General features: G+C 43.0%; 1 protein-coding gene across 4 annotated transcripts in view; it reads left to right on the top strand.

Moving 5' to 3' along the window:
• Positions 1-11,732, top strand: part of scarb1 (scavenger receptor class B, member 1) — a 107,772-nt gene extending 96,040 nt beyond the window's left edge. For all 4 annotated transcript variants that reach the window (XM_072587576.1, XM_072587577.1, XM_072587575.1 and 1 more), the window contains one exon: positions 7,674-11,732. In XM_072587576.1, coding sequence (XP_072443677.1) covers positions 7,674-7,778 — 105 coding nt within the window. In that variant the 3' untranslated portion in view covers positions 7,779-11,732. The remainder of the gene's footprint in view (positions 1-7,673) is intronic.
• The last annotated feature ends 7,938 nt before the right edge of the window (positions 11,733-19,670 follow it).

The raw sequence follows: 19,670 nt of genomic DNA on the forward strand, positions 1-19,670 counted from the left end.
TAGAAGACTGCCAAGAGTTTAACATTCAAACGTTAGTGTTCTTTTGGATTCAAACTTTTGAACTGAAAATGGACTTTGGCATAATATTTTGAGAAATGAATGATCCTCAGTAAAGTGGGGGTAATTTGTAGCACGTTTGATTTGCAGAGAGGGGACAGCCTAGTGGTATTATCATTAGACTCTTAATCCAGAGACCCAGGTAGTATTCTGGGGACCCAGGTTCAAATCCTGCCATGGCAGACGGTGGAATGTGACTTCAATAAAATATATGGAATGAAGAGTCTAATAATGATCATCTGTTTCACTAATTCCCTAATAAGGAAGAAAACTGACATACTTTTCTGGTCTGAGTTACATGTGACTCCAGACTTTCAGCAATGTCATTGACTCTTAATCGCAATTAATGATGAGCAAAGAGGTTTATAAAATCATGAGGGTAATGGCTAGGATAAATAGACAATCGCAATAAATGCTGGCCTAGCCAGCAAAGCTCTCATCCAGTTAACAAATGCTTTTTAAAAAGTTCAATCTTTAATGTTGGACAAAGATTTTGAATGAGAGCGAATGTTTATTCATGTGATTGTAGCCCTAATCCTCAAGTATCAAAGTCCTTATAGAAAGGGATAAGGATACTGCAAAAGTTAAGATCTAAGTTGGTGAAAGGCAATTTCAATGTTATTAGGCAAATATATATTAGGTACAGCTACTTGCAGGTAGGTCTACATTAGGAAAGTGGAAGTCTTTTACAAGTAGTATAATGAGTTCAGGACCAGTGTGTTCCCCTCAGAGTGAAGTGAGAGAGCAGCTGGTCCAGGGACCCCTGGGTGACCAAGAGATAAAGAGAAAGAAAGAAGCTTTTGTTACATACAGTGTATTAAAAACAGGGGAGGCCCTTTTGAAAGTATAGGGAGTGCTTAAAGGAAATTGAGGGTAACAAGGGGCTACAGATTAAAGAAACCCCAAGCAATTATATATTGAGGATTACCAGGTGAAGTGTGGGGCCTAATAGACACCAAAGGAGCAATCTGTGCATTGAGCCAGAGGTCGTGGTGAGGTCTTAAATTACTATTTCTCATCTGTATTCAGGAGAAAGTCACTGCAGCTAGGGATTTCACTCGGAATGGTGAGGTTCTAGGACATTAATGAGGTGGAATTAGATGTTTTAGTGGGCATAAAAATGCATACATCCCCAGGGCCTATGAGCGAGACTTGGGGGGGGGGGGGGGGGGGGGGGTGGTGGGGGGCGGAGAAGGAGGAGATTGCTGGGGCCCTGATGGAGATTCCTAGTACTTCAATACTGCTGGCCACAGGTGAAGTGCCAGATGACTGGAAGATCGCTAATGTGGTTCCTTTGTTCAAGAAGGGCAGCAGGGATAAAGCAGTGGACCCAACACTGATCTTTGTGGCACACCACTGGTCACAAGCCTCCCGTCTGAAAAGCAATCCTCCATCACCACCCTCTCTCTTCTACCTTCAAATCAGTTCTGTATCCAAATGACGAGTTCTCCTTGTATTCCACATGATCCATTCTTGCTAACCAGTCTAATATGAGGAACCTTGCCAAACACCTTACTGAAGTTCATATAGATCACGTCCACTGGTCTGCCCTCATCAATCCTCTTCTTTACTTCAAAAAATCACAATCACGTTAATGAGACACTTTCCTAATCTCAAAGCCTTGTTGACTATCTCCAATCAGTCCTTGCCTTTCCAAATGCATGTAAATCCTGTCCCTCAGGATTCCCTCCACCAACTTACCCACCACCAATGTCAAGCTCACCTGTCTAGTTCCCTGACTTGTCCTTATCACCTTTCTTTAATAAACCTCCAGTCTTCTGGCACCTCCCCTGTGACTATCGATGATACAAATATCTCAGCAAGAGGCACAGCAATCACTTCTCAGGCTTCACATGGTGTTCTAGGATACACCTGATCAAGTCCTGGGGATTTATCAACTTTTGTGCATTTTTAAAAATTTAGATGTGAGTATAAGAGGTATAATCAGTAAGTTTGCAGATGACACCAAAATTGGAGGTGTAGTGGATAGCGAAGAAGGTTACCTCAGATTACAACGGGATTTTGATCGGATCGGCCAGTGGGCTGAGGAGTGGCAGATGGAGTTTAATTCAGATAAATGCAAGGTGCTGCATTTTGGGAAAGCAAATCTTAGCAGAACTTGTACACTTAATGGTAAGGTCCTAGAGAATGTTACTAAACAAAGAGACCTTGGAGTGCAGGTTCCTAGCACCTTGAAAGGAGAGTCGCAGGTAGATAGGATAGTGAAGAAGGTGTTTGGTATGCTTTCCTTTATTGGTCAGAGTATTGAGTACAGGAGTTGGGAGGTCATGTTGCATGTATACAGGATGTTGATTAGGCCAGTTTTGGAATATTGCGAGCAATTCTGGTCTCCTTCCTATTGGAAAGATATTGTGAAATTTGAAAGGGTTCAGAAAAGATTTATGAGGATGTTGCCAGAATTGGAGGATTTGAGTTATAGGGAGAGGTTGAATAGAACAAAAGATAATTTACAACCCAGGAACAGGCTCTTCAGCCCTCCATGCTGTGTCGATCCAAAACCACTGTCTAAACCTTTCGCTCAATTGCTAAGGATCTGTCTCATCCTGCTATCTCCTACTCCTGCATCTGTCCAGATGCATCTTAAATTAATCCACTGTGCTTGCCTCTACGACAACACGTTCCAGACACCCACCACCCTCTGTGTAATGTACTTTCTGCATGTATCCCCCTTAAACTTCTCTCCTCTCACCTTGAACACGTGACCTCTCGTTAGTGAATCCCTCACCTTGTGAAAAAGTTTATCTCTATCCACCCTGTCTATATCCTTCATGATTTTGTAGACCTCAATCAGGTCCCCCCTCAATCTTCTTTTCTCTAATGAAAACAGTCCTAACCTACTCAACCTTCATAGCTAGCACTTTCCATACCAGGCAACATCCTCATAAACCTTCTCTGCACCCTCTCCAAAGCGTCCACATCCTATTGGTAATGTGGCAACCAGAACCGTACACTGTATTCTAAGTGCGGCCAAACCAATGTCTTGTACAATTTTAACATGACCTGCCAGCTCTTATACTCAATACCCTGTCCGATGAAGGCAAGCATACCATATGCCTTCTTGACCACACTATCCACCTGTGCAGCCACCTTCAGGGTACAATGGACCTGAACTCCCAGCTCTCTCTGCTCATCAACTTTTCCCAAGGCTCTTCCATTTACAGTACAGTTCACTCTAGAATTAGACTTCTCACAATTCATCACCTCACATTTGCCTGGATTGAACTCCATCTGCCACTTCTCCACCCAACTCTCCAGTCTATCTATATTCTCCTGTATTCTTTGACAGTCCCCTATGCTTTCTGTTACTCCACCAATCTTCGTGTCACCTGCAAACTTACTGATCATACTGACAGTGCCCCCTTCTAGATCATGTATGTACATCACAAACAACAGTGGCCCCAACACTGACCCCTGTGAAATGCCACTGGGCACCTTTCTCCATTTCGAGAAACTCCCTTCAACTACTACTCTCTGTCTCCTGTTGCTCAACCAGTTCTTTACCAACCTAGTTAGCACACCCTGCACACCATGTGATTTCTCTTCCAATTCTCTTCTAAATATAAATAGATCCTATCCCTCAGTACCTTCTCCAGCGACTTTCCCACCACCAACGTCAGGCTCACTGGTCTGTAGTTACCGGGAATAGCCCTACTACCCTTCTTGTACAGGGAGACAACATGAGCAAACCTCCAGTCCTCCGGGCACCTCACCTGTGTTTAAGGATACCACAAAGATATCTGTCAGGGCCACAGCTATTTCCCCTATCGCCTCCCTCAGCTACCTGGGATAGATCCCATCCGGTCCTGGGGATTTGTCCACCTTAACCTCTAGCCTACCCAAACTCTAGCCTTCTCTAACTGGACCTTGGCCCAGTTTAGTACTCTTCCTTAGGACCACTCTCATCTTTGTCCACGAGTATTCTAAAACTTACAGAATTGTGGTTACTATTCCCAAAAGTTGTAATCCCGAGACCACTACCTTTTGAGGTCCTCCTCTTTAACTTCTCTCCTAGTTCCCTGAATTCTGCTTTCAGGACCTCATCTCATTTTTTACTTCTATCATTGGTGCCTATATGCACCAAGACAACTGACTGTTCACCCTCCCCTTTTAGAATGTTCTGCAGCTGATCAGTGACATCCCTGACCCGAGCACCTGGGAGGCAACATACCATCCGGGGATCATGTTTTCGGGCACAGAACCGCCTATCTACTCCCCTCACAACAGAATCCCCTATGACTATGGGTCCTATGAGTCTTTTTCCTGCCCTTCTGAACATTAGTGCCCACCATGTTGCCATGATCCTGGCAACTGCTGCCTTCCCCTGGTGAGCCATCTCCTCCAACATTATCCAAAACGATATACCTGTTTTGGAGAGAGCTGACCGCAGGGGGCACCTGCACTGCCCTAATACTCTTTTTCTGCCTTTTGGTCACCCATTCACTGTCTCCCTCAGCAATCCTAACCTGTGGTGTGACCAGTTCACTAAACGTGCTCTCCACGACCTCCTCAGCATCATGGATGCTCCACAGTGAGTCCAGTGGTGCTGTTAAGAAGGCATACAGTGTGTTAGATTTCATTGGTAGAGGGATTGAGTTCCAGAGCCACAATATCATGCTGCAACTATACAAAACACTGGTGCGGCTGCACATGGAATGTTGTGTACAGTTCTGGTCCCCCTATTACAGGAAGGATGTGGAAGCATTGGAAAAGGTGCGGAGGAGATTTACCAGGATGTTGCCTGGTCTGGAGGGAAGCTCTTATGAGGAAAGGCTAAGAGACTTGAACCTGTTCTCATTGGAAAGAAGGCGGCTAAGAGGGGATTTGATAGAGACATATAAGATGATCAGAGGATTAGATAGGGTAGACTGTGAAAGACTTTTTCCGAGGATAATGACGTCAGCTTGTATGAGAGGGTGCAACTACAAATTGAGGGATGATAGATTTAAGACAGATGTCAGAGGCAGGTTCTTTAGTCTATGGTAAGGGCATGGATGCCCTTCCTGTGAGTGTAGTTAACTCAGCCACAATAGGGGCATTTAAACAATCCTTGGATAAGCACATGGATGAGGATGGGATAGTGTAGGGGGTTGGGCTTAGATTAATTCACAAGTTGATACAACATCAAGGGCCAAAAGGCCTGTTCTGCGCTGTATTGTTCTATGTTCTTTGTTCCAAACCATGTCCTGAGTTCATCTGCCTTCCCTGTTAGGCCTTTTTAATTTCCATCCGAGCTGCCCTAACTGTTTGACTTGCTCCTTTTTCCAACTGTACCAGTCTCAGACAGACGTCCGGCAGTATGTTAGTCCCTTTCCACTTTGCTTGCAATCCATCCTCATACAGGTCACTTCTATACCAGAAGAAATTCCAAAGATCCAAAAATGTGAATCCTTCTCCCCATACCAATTCCTCAGCCATGCATTCATCTGCTGTATCCTCTTATTCCTACTCTCACTAGCTCATGGCATTGGGAGTAATCCAGATATTACTACTCATGCGGACCTCCTTTTTAAATTCTTGCATGATACCTAATATTCACTCCTCAATCTCATCCTTTTCCCATTCTATGTCATTAGTTCCAATCTGTACAATGACCTCCTGCTAGTCCCTCTCCCCACTGGAGAATATTCTGCACTGTCTCAGAGATTTCCTTGATCCTGGTACCAGGGAGACAGTACACCATTCTGATGTCTTGCTGTCTGTCTGTGCCTCTGACTAGAGAGCCCCCTATCACAATCATTCGCTTGGAACCTGACACACTCCTCGTTACATTAGAGCCAGTCTTGGTACCAGACACCTGGCTGTGAGAACTACAATCCTCTGAGTCCATCACCACCTACATTTTCCAAACAGCATACTTGTTTGAGATGGGGGTTGCTGAAGGAGACTCCTGCACTACCTGCTTCCCCCTTCTACCTTACCTGGAGGTAACCCATCTAACTGACTGTATCTTCAGTTTATCTCCTTTCCTGTAACTGCCATCCATCACACCCGTAGCTCCTGTAAATTCCTCATTGCCTCTATCTATGCTGTAACCGATCCATGCCATCTGATAGGATTCACAATCAAATGTTTTCCTGCCCACGCAATGATCAATAACATGGAAACTCTCCTTAATCTCCCACATTCCCCTGACTTTACCTGGCAAAGGAGCAGCGCTCTGAAAACTTGAGATTTCAAGTAAACCTGGACTATAACCTGGTGTCATGTGACTTCTGATTGTTTACAGACTGATACACAGACATATACAAATACAGACATGCTTACTCGCGCACTCAGACACATGCACATACTCTATCTTGGTGCTGCTGGTCGACTGCAGTTTACTGGCACCTCTTATGATCAGCTGGTGGTCAAGGTTGATTGGTCTTGACCAATAGTGCGTGCTGTATTAAGCCATAAATGGCTCCAGCTAGTTTTATTTTAATGATTAAGGTCCCTCCCAACAGTTTCAATGGGGGTAAGTGCAGGTGCAACCAAAATACCATCCAAATTTAATGTCATTCTCTGGTTTTGAGTTGTATTTGTCTGTGTCCATTTTCTTTTTGTATCACCTTGTTAATGTTTTTGTATCTGTATTCCTGATTCCTCTGCTCGTCACATCAGAGTCTCATTTTTCACCAGGAGATAAGGCTTTGTCATTTCTTCCCACCAAAATGCACCATCACACAATATCTTTTTAGAAATTAAATTACTAAATGCAGTGTCCGCCTCCACGTTAATGTATACCTTGCTGTGTTTTGTCACGTTCTCCCTCCAATTCTGATACAATACAAGTTTGAAATTGTATATTGTGTTCCTGAATCCAAATGATTTTTGCAAATCATCAACTACAAGACCTAACACCAATCTTTCACCTTCTGTTGTTCTGAAAGACTGGGTAAGTGTTATGTGGGACTGGATTGAAATGTTGATGTATACAATAACCTTTAAAAGTTATTGCAGTACAGAAAGAAGCCATCTAGCCCATTTGAGTCCGCTCTCTAAGCAATGTGATCTGTTCCCTCAGGTTAATTTCCTTCAATTTACCAATAATTAAAACTAAAATACTTCTAAACTGCATTTTAAAAAATACCAACCTAAGCATGCAGCATCTTTAACTAGTGCTTTGATCAATTACCTAAATATTTAATTGCACTTAGCCAGTCATTTAGATTTAATGCTTTGGTTTATCAGTACAGGTTGTTCCGCTATCACTTGTGAATTGTCTATAATGCAATTGACGAGTTTTGGACCTTGTTTGGATAACGCAAACTTTCTACCGAATGATAACTATTTTCTATTAACAATCCTCTATAGTGCAATCCTCTACAGCATGAGGTTGCAGAGGAATACAACTGTTGTGTTATGGCTAGGCAACTTGTAGTTATGCAACTGATTTACTGACTAACTTCTGACCAGTCCTTATGGAAATCCATTTTGGATCTTTTGAAACACCTGAATCCATCATTAGTATTTGCATTGAAGCCTTTAGTACAACGTTAAAGATAACGTTGAAATACTACTTTAGTACTGGATGCATCTTAGATTCCAATGCATTGCTCATTGTACATCTGCTTCCTCTTTGACTGATAACGTTTTATTATTACTGTACTTAGACTCCTGTCGAAGGGACATCATCTGCAATAGATGAAGAAAGTCATAAACCCTCTGAAGATGTCTCGCTGCTGCATACGGATTCCAATGAGACATTGCTGGAGTAAATCATTGTTTGATTTCAAGTTCAGATATAGTTTTTGGCTACAAGGATTATTCCTATATTTCTTAAGATGTTCTTTCTGTAATTTGCACTGAATCCCTGACTCATGCTAGCTGAAATTTTCCACAAGTAAACCACCATATTAGCAGTTTATCCTTCACAAGTAGAACAGAAATGCTTTTGTGTGAAGGAACTTTTAACTAATTGCAGTCACTGTTTGCCGATGTTTTATTTAGTTATAGTTGCATTGGGGTAATTGCCAAATATTGGCTGCATTGCTTGGTCACAATACATATCTCTGGCATTCACTGTTTATGGGTATGGATGTGGCTGTGTGCATGGATTGTCAATGACACAGGAAGCAACATTCAGCCTTTAATATCTTCATTGGTTTAAACATGAAAATAATCTGACACTTAAAGATGCAGTTCTCAGAATGGGCGTTTTACTGGAAATATTTCTGATACTGTTCCTCTAACGCTGCCATTGAGCAATCGGTCATTCACCACATGATAGATTTTAGGAGCTTGATGTACAATCTTTCAGTATTACAGCCCCTGAGTACAAAAACAATACCTGTTATTCCACTTCATGCAAGTTAGGGAAAGTAGCCACTCAATAAAATTGAGTGTTTATAGATTTCTGAATCGGGTATCTTTTATTAATATTTTGTTAATGCACTGATTGACATAATTGCACTCTTCTGTTAAACTTTATGAAAAGTATTTGATATAAACCATCACCCTTCTAGTAATACAGAATAAAGAATGAGCTTTAGACATTCAGGTTGAAACCTTTTGAGTACAGAGTAAAAATCTTAATGTGGATTGCTACAATAATATGGATTGTATCTGTTAAGTATCAAAGATCATTCAGTGTTTGTCTTATTTGTGTCACACTATTACACCTGTTGAAGTGGGTGTTGACAGTATTATGAATGTGGTGCTGAAAGAGCACAGCATCCGAGGAGCAGGAAAATCGACGTTTTGGGCCAGAGCCCTTCATCAGGAATGAGGCTGGGTGCCTCGGGGGTGGAGAAATAAATGGGACGGGGTGGGTGGAGCTGGGGAGAAGGTAGCTGACAATGCAATAGGTGGATGGAGGTGGGGGTAAAGGTGATAGATTAGATTCCCTACAGTGTGGAAACAGGCCCTTCGGTCCAACAAGTCCACGCCAACCGTCTGGAGAGTAACCCACCCAGACCCATTTCCCTCTGACTAATGCACCTAACAGTATGGGCAATTTAGAATGGCCAATCCACCTGACCTGCACAACTTTGGACTGGATAGGTCAGAGAGGAGGGTGGAGCGGATAGGTGGGAAGGAAGATTGACAGGTGGGACAGATCATGAGGAAGGTGCTGAGCTGGAAAGTTGGAACTGGGGTAAGGTTGGGGGAGGGGAAATGAGGAAACTGGTGGAGTCCCCATTGATGCCATGGAGTTGAAGGGTCCCGAGGCGGAAGATGAGGCGCTCTTCCTCCAGGCATCAGGTGATGAGGGTCTGGCGATGGAGGTGGCCCAGGACCTGCATGTCCTTGGCAGAGTGGGAGGGGATGTTGAAACGTTCGGCCATGGGGCGGTGGGGTTACTCCCCCTCCATCCACCTATTGCACTCTCAGCTACCTTCACCCCAGCCCCACCCCCTCCCATTTACTCTCCACCCTGAGGCTCGCAGGCTCATTCCTGATGAAGGGCTTTTGCCCGCAAAGTCGATTTTCCTGCTCCTCTGCTGCCTGATCTGCTGTGCTTTTCCAGCACCACTCTAATCTTAACTCTAAACACCAGCATTTGCAGTTACCATTTCTGCCTAGTATTATGAATGATCTGTGTAAAACTATATTATGTTTCCCATTTTACTTTACCAGGACTTAGCAAACACCTGGAGAATGGATGTTGAATGAGGAGGAGTTGGCATTGTAAGGGTTTGGTTATAACATGCATTTGAATTGGTATGGCTCTGAGGAGGTAGATGTACAGTCAGTGTTCAATGGTTCACAAAATGAAGTTGTGATGAAAATGAGGTTTAGCCGAGACAGGGTCAGTGGGTATGGATTATCTGAGCTGTTCACCTGAGAAATGTCACAACCACTTCATCGGTTACACTTTCTCTATTTACTTCTGAAGTCAGTGATGCTTCATTCCAGTATTGAATATTCTGAGTAAAATGTAGCAATTTAGGCATTTGAAGTGGCATTGCTATCACATTAGCTTAAGCTAGATGTATACATAAATAATAGTGATCATTTACTTTCCTTATATGAACTCACTCCTAACATAATTACTAACATGTCAGTCTTCCAACCAGAATGTTTCTTATTATCATTCCCATTTTTATTGAAAATTCTTTGCGCTTTGTGTATTTTATGCCATTTTGAGGACAGTGACAGTAACAAAATCATCCCTTGTTATTCAGTCTCTTTGAAATACAATTCAACATTACATTAATAAAGTTTACTTTCTGTACCCATCATTTAAACATCCCTTTTCTATCTGAGGCTTGAGCTGGAGTTTGGATTTGTCCCTCTTCCTGAGTTCCCAACAGCCTGAAGGGGAGGTCAGGTGACAAATGGTCTTTAAATTGGCAGTTAATTGGTGGGCATGACCTGACCACTCAGGCATAAGCTGGGGCAAAGGATGGACCTACCTAGGCACTGAAAAGCAGAGCTTTGCACTGGGGAATAATCATCCCAATGTATAACAACATGTTTTCTTATACTACAATATGTGCCAAGTAAAAGTTTCCACACACATTTGGTCAGAAAGTTGTTACCAGATTGTATATTCCCTAGTTTATGCCAATGTCGTAAAGTTATCATTAGCTAACTTTTATAATTATACAAATTAATTTTAAAAATCCAGGGGTGTGGGTGTCATTGGCTAGCCCAGAATTTATTGCCCAGAGGGTAGCTTGAGTCAGTCACATTGCTCTGGGTCTGGGGGTCAGGTGTGGTCCAGACCAGGTAAGGATGGCAGTTTCCTTCCCTTAAGGGCATTAGTGATGGGTTTTTCCAACAATTATTAATAGTTTCAGAGTCATCTTTAGATTTCTAATTCAGGATTTTAAAAAAAATTTAAATTCCACCATCTATGGTAGTGGGATTACCACCCAGGGTCCTCAGGACATGACCTGGCTGGCTGGCTGGATTAATTGTCTAGTGGTGATGGCACCTACCAGTCAGCTTGCCCCTGTCAGTGTCTCCACATCCCAAAGGTGGTAGTTATTCAACAAAGCAGTTAGCCACCTACAGGGCAGTTAGGGAATGGCAATAACTTGACTTCAACAGTGACCCTCCTATCCCAATGACAAATCAAAACATTCATTTCTTCCATATGTTGCTGTCAATTTGACTCTTATCAGACTTTTGAATGAACTTCTCGTGTTAATTCTAATGTCTCTCTCTCTACATTTTCTCTTCAGCTGTAACACTGTATTCTGTTCTCTATTCTGCTTTCCTGATGCACTTTGTGTGGTATGATCTGTCTAAAACACACTTCGCAACTAATCTTGGAGGAACTGTTGGGCGAAGTTCACAGCACAGAATCAGATAAGTTAATTGTTTTAAGTCTGTCCAAGAGAAAGGCTGCAGTAGTGAGAATAGTGGATTTTTCTTGATTATATATTTTTTGGAGATAAGTCTCTTGATTAAACTTAAAATATAAACCATAGCTATTAATTTAACCTGGGCCAGTGTTTGTAGAGGAATAAGACGGTGTATTTTCTGGGTCTGTAGATTGTGAAGGAGCAAAAATGGCCTTTGCAGTGATATGTACTTCTTGTCAGGTGTGGGAGTTTAAAGAGAGTTTAAAGGTCACTGCGGATTATATCTGTCATAAACGCTGTTGGATGCGAATCTTATTAAATCGAGGAATCGGCTGGAGAGACAGATAGAAGCGATGAGAAATTTGCAACAGCAACAGTATGTGATGGATGGCAGTTATAGGAAGGTGGGGGGGGGGGGGTGGGTGGGAGGGGAAGTCTCAGATACAGTCACATAGATGGGTTAACTCCAGGAAGGGTAAGAGAGGTAGGCAACTAGTGCAGGAGTATTTTGTGGATATACCCATTTCAAACAGGTATGCTGTTTTGGAAAATGTAGAGGGTGATGGATTCTCAGGGGAACATAGCATGAAAGCCAAGTTTCTGGTAATGAGACTGGCTCGAATGCAACAAGGGGGATGTCGACTTCCAACAGATCAATTGTGTTAGGGGATTCTGTAGTCAGAGGTACAGACAGACGTTTCTGTGGCCAGCAGAGAAAAATCAGAATGGTGTGTTGTTTCCCTGGTACCAGGATCAAGGATGTCTCAGAGGGTGTAGAATGTTCTCACTGGGGAAAGGGGACAGCAGGAGGTCATTGTCCACATTGGAAGGGAAAAGATTGAGATTATGAAGGGAGATTACAGAGAGTTAGGCAGAAATTTAACAAGGAGATCCTCAAGGGTAATAATATCTAGATTACTCCCAGTGCTACGAGCTAGTGAGGGCAGGAATAGGAGGATAGAGCAGATGAATGCATGGCTGAGGAGCTGGTGTATGGGAGAAGGATTCACATTTTTGGATTATCGGAATCTCTTTTGGGGTGGAAGCGACCTGGACAAGGAGGATGGATTGCATCTAAATTGGAAGGGAACTAATATACTGGCAGGGAAATTTGCTAGAGCTGTGGTAAGGTGGGGGGTGGGACCCAGGGAGATAGTGAGGAAAGAGATCGATCTGAGACTGGTACAGCTGAGAACAGAAGTGAGTCAAACAGTCAGGGCAGACAGGGACAAGGTAGGACTAATAAATTAAACTGTATTTATTTCAATGCAAGGGGCCAAAGCGGGAAGGCAGATGAACTCAGGGCATGGTTAGCAACATGGGACTGGGATATCATAGCAATTACGGAAACATGGCTCTGGGATGGGCAGGACTGGCAGCTTAATGTTCCAGGATACAAATGATACAGGAAGGATAGAAAGGGAAGCAAGAGAGGAGGGGGAGCGGCATTTTTGATGAGGGATAGCATTACAGCTGTGTGAGGGAGGATATTCCTGGAAATACGTCCAGGGAAGTTATTTGGGTGAAACTGAGAAATAAGAAAGGGATGCTCACCTTATTGGGACTGTATTATAGACCAACCCCCCCCCCCTCAATAATCAGAGGGAAATTGGGAAAAAAATTTGTAAGGAGATCTCAGCTATCTGTAGTTATCTTAAGGGATTTTAACTTTCCAAACATTGACTGGGACTGCCATAGTGTTAAAGGTTTAGATGGAGAGGAATTTCTTAAGTGTGTACAAGACAATTTTCTGATTCAGTATGTGGATGTACCTACTAGAGAAGATGCAAAATCTGACCTCTTGGGAAATAAGGCAGGGCAGGTGACTGAGGTGTCAGTGGGAGAGCACTTTGTAGCCAGCGACCATAATTTTATTCGTTTTAAAATCGTGATGGAAAAGGATAGAACAGATCTAAAAGTTGAAGTTCTAAATTGGAGAAAGGCCAATTTTGACAGTTTTAGATTAGATTACTTACAGTGTGGAAACAGGCCCTTCGGCCCAACAAGTCCACACCGACCCGCCGAAGTGCAAACCACTCATACCCCTACATTTACCCCTTACCTAACACTAAGGACAATTTAGCATGGCCAATTCACCTGACCTGCACATCTTTGGACTGTGGGAGGAAACCGGAGCACCCGAAGGAAACCCACGCAGACACTGGGAGAATGTGCAAACTCCACACAGTCAGTCGCCTGAGGCAGTAATTGAACCCAGGTCTCTGGCGCTGTGAGGCAGCAGTGCTAACCACTGTGCCACCGTGTAGGCAAGAACATTTAAAAGCTGATTGGAGGCAGATGTTCGCAGGTAAAGGGACGGCTGGAAAATAGGAAGCCTTCAGAAATGAGATAACAAGAATTCAAAGAAAGTATATTCCTGTCAGGGTGAAAGGGAAGGCTGGTAGGTATAGGGAATGCTGGATGACTAAAGAAATTGAGGGTTTGGTTAAGAAAAAGAAGGAAGCATATGTCAGGTTTAGACAGGCTAGATCGTGTGAATCCTTAGAGTATAAAGGAAGCAGGAGTATACTTACGAGGGAAATCAGGAGGGCAAAAAGGGGACATGAGATAGCTTTGGCAAATAGAATAATTAAGGAGAATCCAAAGAGTTTTTACAAATATATTAAGGACAAAAGGGTAACTAGGGAGAGAATAGGGCCCTTCAAAGATCAGCAAGGCAGCCTTTGTGTGGAGCCACAGAAAATGGGGGAGATACTAAATGAATATTTTGCATCAGTATTTACTGTGGAAAAGGATATGGAAGATACAGACTGTAGGGAAATAGATGGTGACATCTTGCAAGATGTCCAGATTACAGAGGAGGAAGTGCTGGATGTCTTGAAACGATTAAAGGTGGATAAATCCCCAGGACCTGATCAGGTGTATCCGAGAACTCAGTGGGAAGCTAGAGAAGTGAGTGCTGGGCCTCTTGCTGAGATATTTGTATCATCGATCGTCACAGGTGAGGTGCCGGAAGACTGGAAGTTGGCAAATGTGGTGCCACTATTTAAGAAGGGCTGTAAAGACTAGCCAGGGAACTATAGACCGGTGAGCCTGACCTCGGTGTTGGGCAAGTTGTTGGAGGGAATCCTGAGGGACAGGATATACATGTATTTGGAAAGGCAAGGACTGATTCGAGGTAGTCAACATGGCTTTGTGCATGGGAAATCATGTCTCACACACTTGATTGAGTTTTTTGAAGAAGTAACAAAGAGGATTGATGAGGACAGAGCAGTAGATGTGATCTATATGGACTTCAGTAAGGCGTTCGACAGGGTTCCCCATGGGAGACTGATTAGCAAGGTTAGATCTCACAGAATACAGGGAGAACTAGCCATTTGGATATAGAACTGGCTCAAAGGTAGAAGACAGAGGGTGGTGGTGGAGGGTTGTTTTTCAGACTGGAGGCCTATAACCAGTGGAGTGCCACAAGGATCGGTGCTGGGCCTTCTACTTTTTGTCATTTACATAAATGATTTGGATGTGAGCATAAGAGGTACAGTTAGTAAGTTTGCAGATGACACCAAAATTGAAGGTGTAGTGGACAGCGAAGAGGGTTACCTCAGATTACAACAGGATCTGGACCAGATGGGCCAATGGGCTGAGAAGTGGCAGATGGAGTTTAATTCTGATAAATGCGAGACGCTGCATTTTAGGAAAGCAAATCTTAGCAAGACTTTACCATTAAGTGTATAAGTCCGAGGGAGTGTTGCTGAACAAAGAGACCTTGCTGTGCAGGTTCACAGCTCCTTGAAAGTGGAGTCGCAGGTAGATAGGATAGTGAAGAAGGTGTTTGGTATGCTTTCCTTTATTGGTCAGAGTATTGAGTACTGGAGTTGGGAGGTCATGTTGTGGCTGTACAGGACATTGGTTAGGCCACTGTTGGAATATAGCGTGCAATTCTGGTCTCCTTCCTATCGGAAAGATGTTGTGAAACTTGAAAGGGTTCAGAAAAGATTTACAAGGATATTGCCAGGATTGGAGGATCTGAGCTACAGGGAGAGGCTGAACAGGCTGGGGCTGTTTTCCCTGGTGCGTCTGAGGGACATGGATAGGGTAAATAGACAAAGTCTTTTCCCTGGGGTTGGGGAATCCAGAACTAGAGGGCATAGGTTTAGGGTGAGAGGGGAAAGATATAAAAGAGACCTAAGGGGCAACTTTTGCATGCAGAGGGTGGTACGTGTATGGAATGAGCTGCCAGAGGATGTGGTGGAGGCTGGTACAACTGCAACATTTAAGAGGCATTTGGATGGGTATATGAAGAGGAAGGGTTTGAAGGGATTTGGGCTGGGTGCTGGCAGGTGGGTCTAGATTGGGTTGGGATATCTGGTCGGCATGGACAGGTTGGAAAGAAGGGTCTGTTTCCATGCTGTACATCTCGGACTCTATGACTCTAGTCTACATGTGACAATAGTAAATCAATCCTTCAATATAGTTTATTGATGACCCACTAGTAAAATTCACTGGTTCCAACTCTATTTTGATTTAGTCCCTACCCTTCCCTTCACTGTTTTGATCACACAGCATTGCCCTTTGATGTGAAGAGCAGTGCTTGTCACTGGCCACTCGGGTGTTTCCTTTCTTCCTGGTGGTGAATAAAGATTTGTGCACCTTGTGTTTCTGACTGTGTCTCACACCTGCACACACACACCATGGGTGCTGGGGAAAAAAATAAGCACTACCGCAGTTAGGCGGTAGTGTGGGGAAAAATAAAAAAAATAAAAAAAAATCAAAAAGAAAATTCACTGGTCCCTGTCCTTTTTAATTCAACGTGCTCTTTTCCAATGAGTACCTCTTTCCCCTAAGTCTGGTCCCAAATGTTCTGGGAAGTTGAAGCCTTCACTGCTGTATCAAACAAGATATTTGATCCTCCCATCTTCCTGTTTGTCCTCTTGTTAGTTCAAACACTGGATTTGATCACAGAATACCATTTTTGAGGTTCCACTTAACTTTATTCTAACTGGCAAACATCTGACCTTCTTACTTATTCCCTTTCTGTCATTGTATTGGTGTGTGCCACGTGTGACTCTCACTATCTTTGTAATATCCTTTGCTTTGTCACCATGGCCACAGCAGATCTTGTGGGAAACTCAATAATAGGGAACGCAACTCTTTAAGATGAGAGTGGGAGATGTGAGAGGAAAGGTTTTACAGAGGGTGGTAGGTCTCTGAAAGGTGCTGCCAGGGGAGGTAGAAGAAGCAGGTACGATAGCAACATGTAAGAGGCATTCAGACAGACCTATAAACAGGCAGGAATAGAGAGACACATCATTGTGCAGGCAGCTGGGATTAGTGTAGTATGGCATCATGGTCATGCACAGACATGGTGAGCTTGAAGGGTCTGTTCCTGTGCTGTATTGTTCTACATCTACTTACAGAAATTACAGTCTGTCTGCACACCAATCAATGGAACTTTTCTGTAATGACTACTTCTCTGCTTTTCATGAAGTACCTAATTCATAAGGGGGATTGCAGACATAATTTCTTACAGCTATCAGACTCCAGCTCCTTGTTGACTTTCCTTTGACCTGTCTCTGGAAGTACATGTAGTGATGTTTATAGAACTGAACAGTTAAACTGACTTTCAATAGAGAAGAGTATTTCTGTATATTTCAAGGCTGAGATGGATTCTTAATCAGTCAGGGAATCGAGGGTTGTGGAGCAACGGCAGGAATGTCAGATCAGCCATGATGCTATTGAATGGTGACCCTTCTCTTCCTATTTCCATGATCTAATAGACGACTGAAACTGCTCAGAGCTACTGTACACTTGTACTTTCAACACATTTCCCTCCCAACTATTTCACAAACTGTTGTGTTGACACGTTTCAAATAATTTGTTTTACTTTTTGTAGAACACTCCAAGGTGCAGCTGTTGACCTTTAACCAGGTTACAGCAGCTTTTTTATTATGGTTATTGCATACTTCATCCTGGATTGGTCAATAGCAGCTTCTCGTCAGCCAAGTTGAACTGCCTCATTGAACCTCAGTAATGACATTTTTTTGATTTTACTGATGAAAGGTGGATATTGTTTGGTGGACCAGCATTTGTTCCAACCCTAATTGCCCTTGGTGGGGGTGAGCTGCCGCCTTGAATGACTGTAGTCATTTTGCTGTAGGTAGACCCACAATACCATTAGCAATGGAAATTCAGGATTTGGATCCAGTGACCATGAAAGAATAGCAATATATTTCCAAGTCAGGATGGTGAGGGGCTCCATGTAAGATTTTGTAAATCCCATTTTAGAAATAGAATCAGTCTGAGCTAATATTGGGACACAGACAAACATTGAAGGTATGAAGTTAAAGTATTATCAGAGTTGAGATGGCACCTATTATTAAAAGCTCTCTTGAGAATGTAACTTTTTTTAAAAAAATGTTTGGGATTTACATCTGAAGGAACTGAAACTGACATGATCATTCGAAAAATGAAAGCCATAAGCTAAATGTGTTTAAAATTCCATTCCATGACACTGCGATCCTACTGCTATAAAGTCTGTCTCTTATGATTCTGCTCTGAAAGCTAGTGCTTCCAAATAAACCTGTTGGACTATAACCTAGTGTTGCGTGATTTTTAACTTTATCTTCCTGATGGACTCTGCCTGTACCTGAATATTGGCAGTCAGTTACAAGTAATGTTAATCTGAGATAAAACTCACTGATTTGCTTTGCATTGACAGTTGTAAAACTTCTAAATTGTGTATTTTGTGGATCTAATGTTTAGAACTGCTAATGTAATGAATATGAACTGCTCCTGATTAAAGGCTCTTCTATTCAGTAATGTCTTGGCTTGGTTTATTTTTATTGAAAGATTTCTGATCAATGTTTTTTCTCTTTGTCAAAACAGTATGTTAAAATACTTAAGTGCACAGCAAGCTCCCAAAACAGGCTAGAATAAATCATTGAGTCCCTAATGACAGACAAAAGTAATTTGTATCCTTTATTCCATTTTGGGGGAGGGAGTGCAGTTGCTTGCCCTGTTTGTACAATATTTCCAAAAAAATAACAGTGCCCATTCCAGAAACAAAAACAGAAATTGCTGCAATAGCTCAGCAGGTCAGACAGCATCTGTGAAGAGAAATCAGAGTTAACCTTTCAGGTCCTGTGACCCTTCATCACAACGCATAACAGCTAGGAAAAGTTTATTTTTTTGTCTTGACCCCCACACTACCACCTAACTGTGGTACTGTTTATATTTTCCCCAGCCCCCATGTTGTGTGTGTGCAGGTGTGAGACACAATGAAAGGCAACAAGTCTGTAAATCTTTATTCAATTTCCACCACCAGGAAGAAAGGAAACACCCAATTGGCCAGTGAGCAGCAGTGCCCTTCTCAAAGGGTAATGCTGCATGATCAAACAGTGGAGTGGAGGGTAGGGGTGAAATCGAAATAGAGTTGGAGGAGCAATTAATACACTCTACTCCCTGAAGGTTAGTTTTTATACAGAGGCTAGGGTAGGGGAGGGGATAAGGAATAAACGATAGGTGGAGATAGAGCCCCAAGAGAGAGAAGAACATTGGACAGTTTAAAAAAATGGATAATCAGCCTAGGAAATGAATAACTTCTAATGGGGACACTTAATGGCTAACAATGGTTTGTTTGTAATAGCAAGTTATGTAACAACAAGACCTGGTGTGTGAATGGTTTGGGTAAGAACAAAGGAGAAAGTATCTCCAGTTCTAAAATTGTTGAACTTGATATTGAGTCCAGAAGGCTGTAGAATTATCAAGTGGAAAATGAGATGCAGTTCTTCCAGCTTTGCTGGAGCACTGCAGCAAGCCTGAGAGAGATGACCAGGGAACAAGGTCCTGTGTTGAAGTGGCAGGCAAGTGAAAGCTTGGTCATTTTTGTGGACAGAACGTCTGTGGGATGGGGCCATCCGTGTCCTCTCCTAACATTCCATGAGAATCCACAGAGGATCACTAACCGCCATTTCCACCCCCTCCACTTGGATGTCAGCATCAGGCACCTGTTTCCTTCCCCTCCTCTGTCAGCCTTCCACAGGAACCATTCCATCTGGGACACTCTGGTCCACCCCTCCACTCAACTCTCCCATACACATACACACCCCACAACCTCTTCCCGTGCAACAGTATCCAAGTGCCCACTCGCACCTAGATGAAGCAGTGCTTATTCTGCGCCTCACTCAATCTGGTGTACTGTATTTACTGCTCATAATGCAGTCCCTTCTACATTGGGGGAGACAAAGTGTAGACTGGCTGACTGTAGACCTATGTTTTGTCTGCAATAAAGACCCTGAGCTTCCAGTTGCCTGCTACTTCAACATGCCACCGTGTTCCCTGGCCAATCTCTCTCTCTCAGGCTCACTACAGGGCTCCAACAAATCCCAGTGGAAG

Source organism: Chiloscyllium punctatum, chromosome 17, assembly GCF_047496795.1.
Source record: "Chiloscyllium punctatum isolate Juve2018m chromosome 17, sChiPun1.3, whole genome shotgun sequence".
In the NCBI taxonomy this organism is placed as follows: domain Eukaryota; kingdom Metazoa; phylum Chordata; class Chondrichthyes; order Orectolobiformes; family Hemiscylliidae; genus Chiloscyllium; species Chiloscyllium punctatum.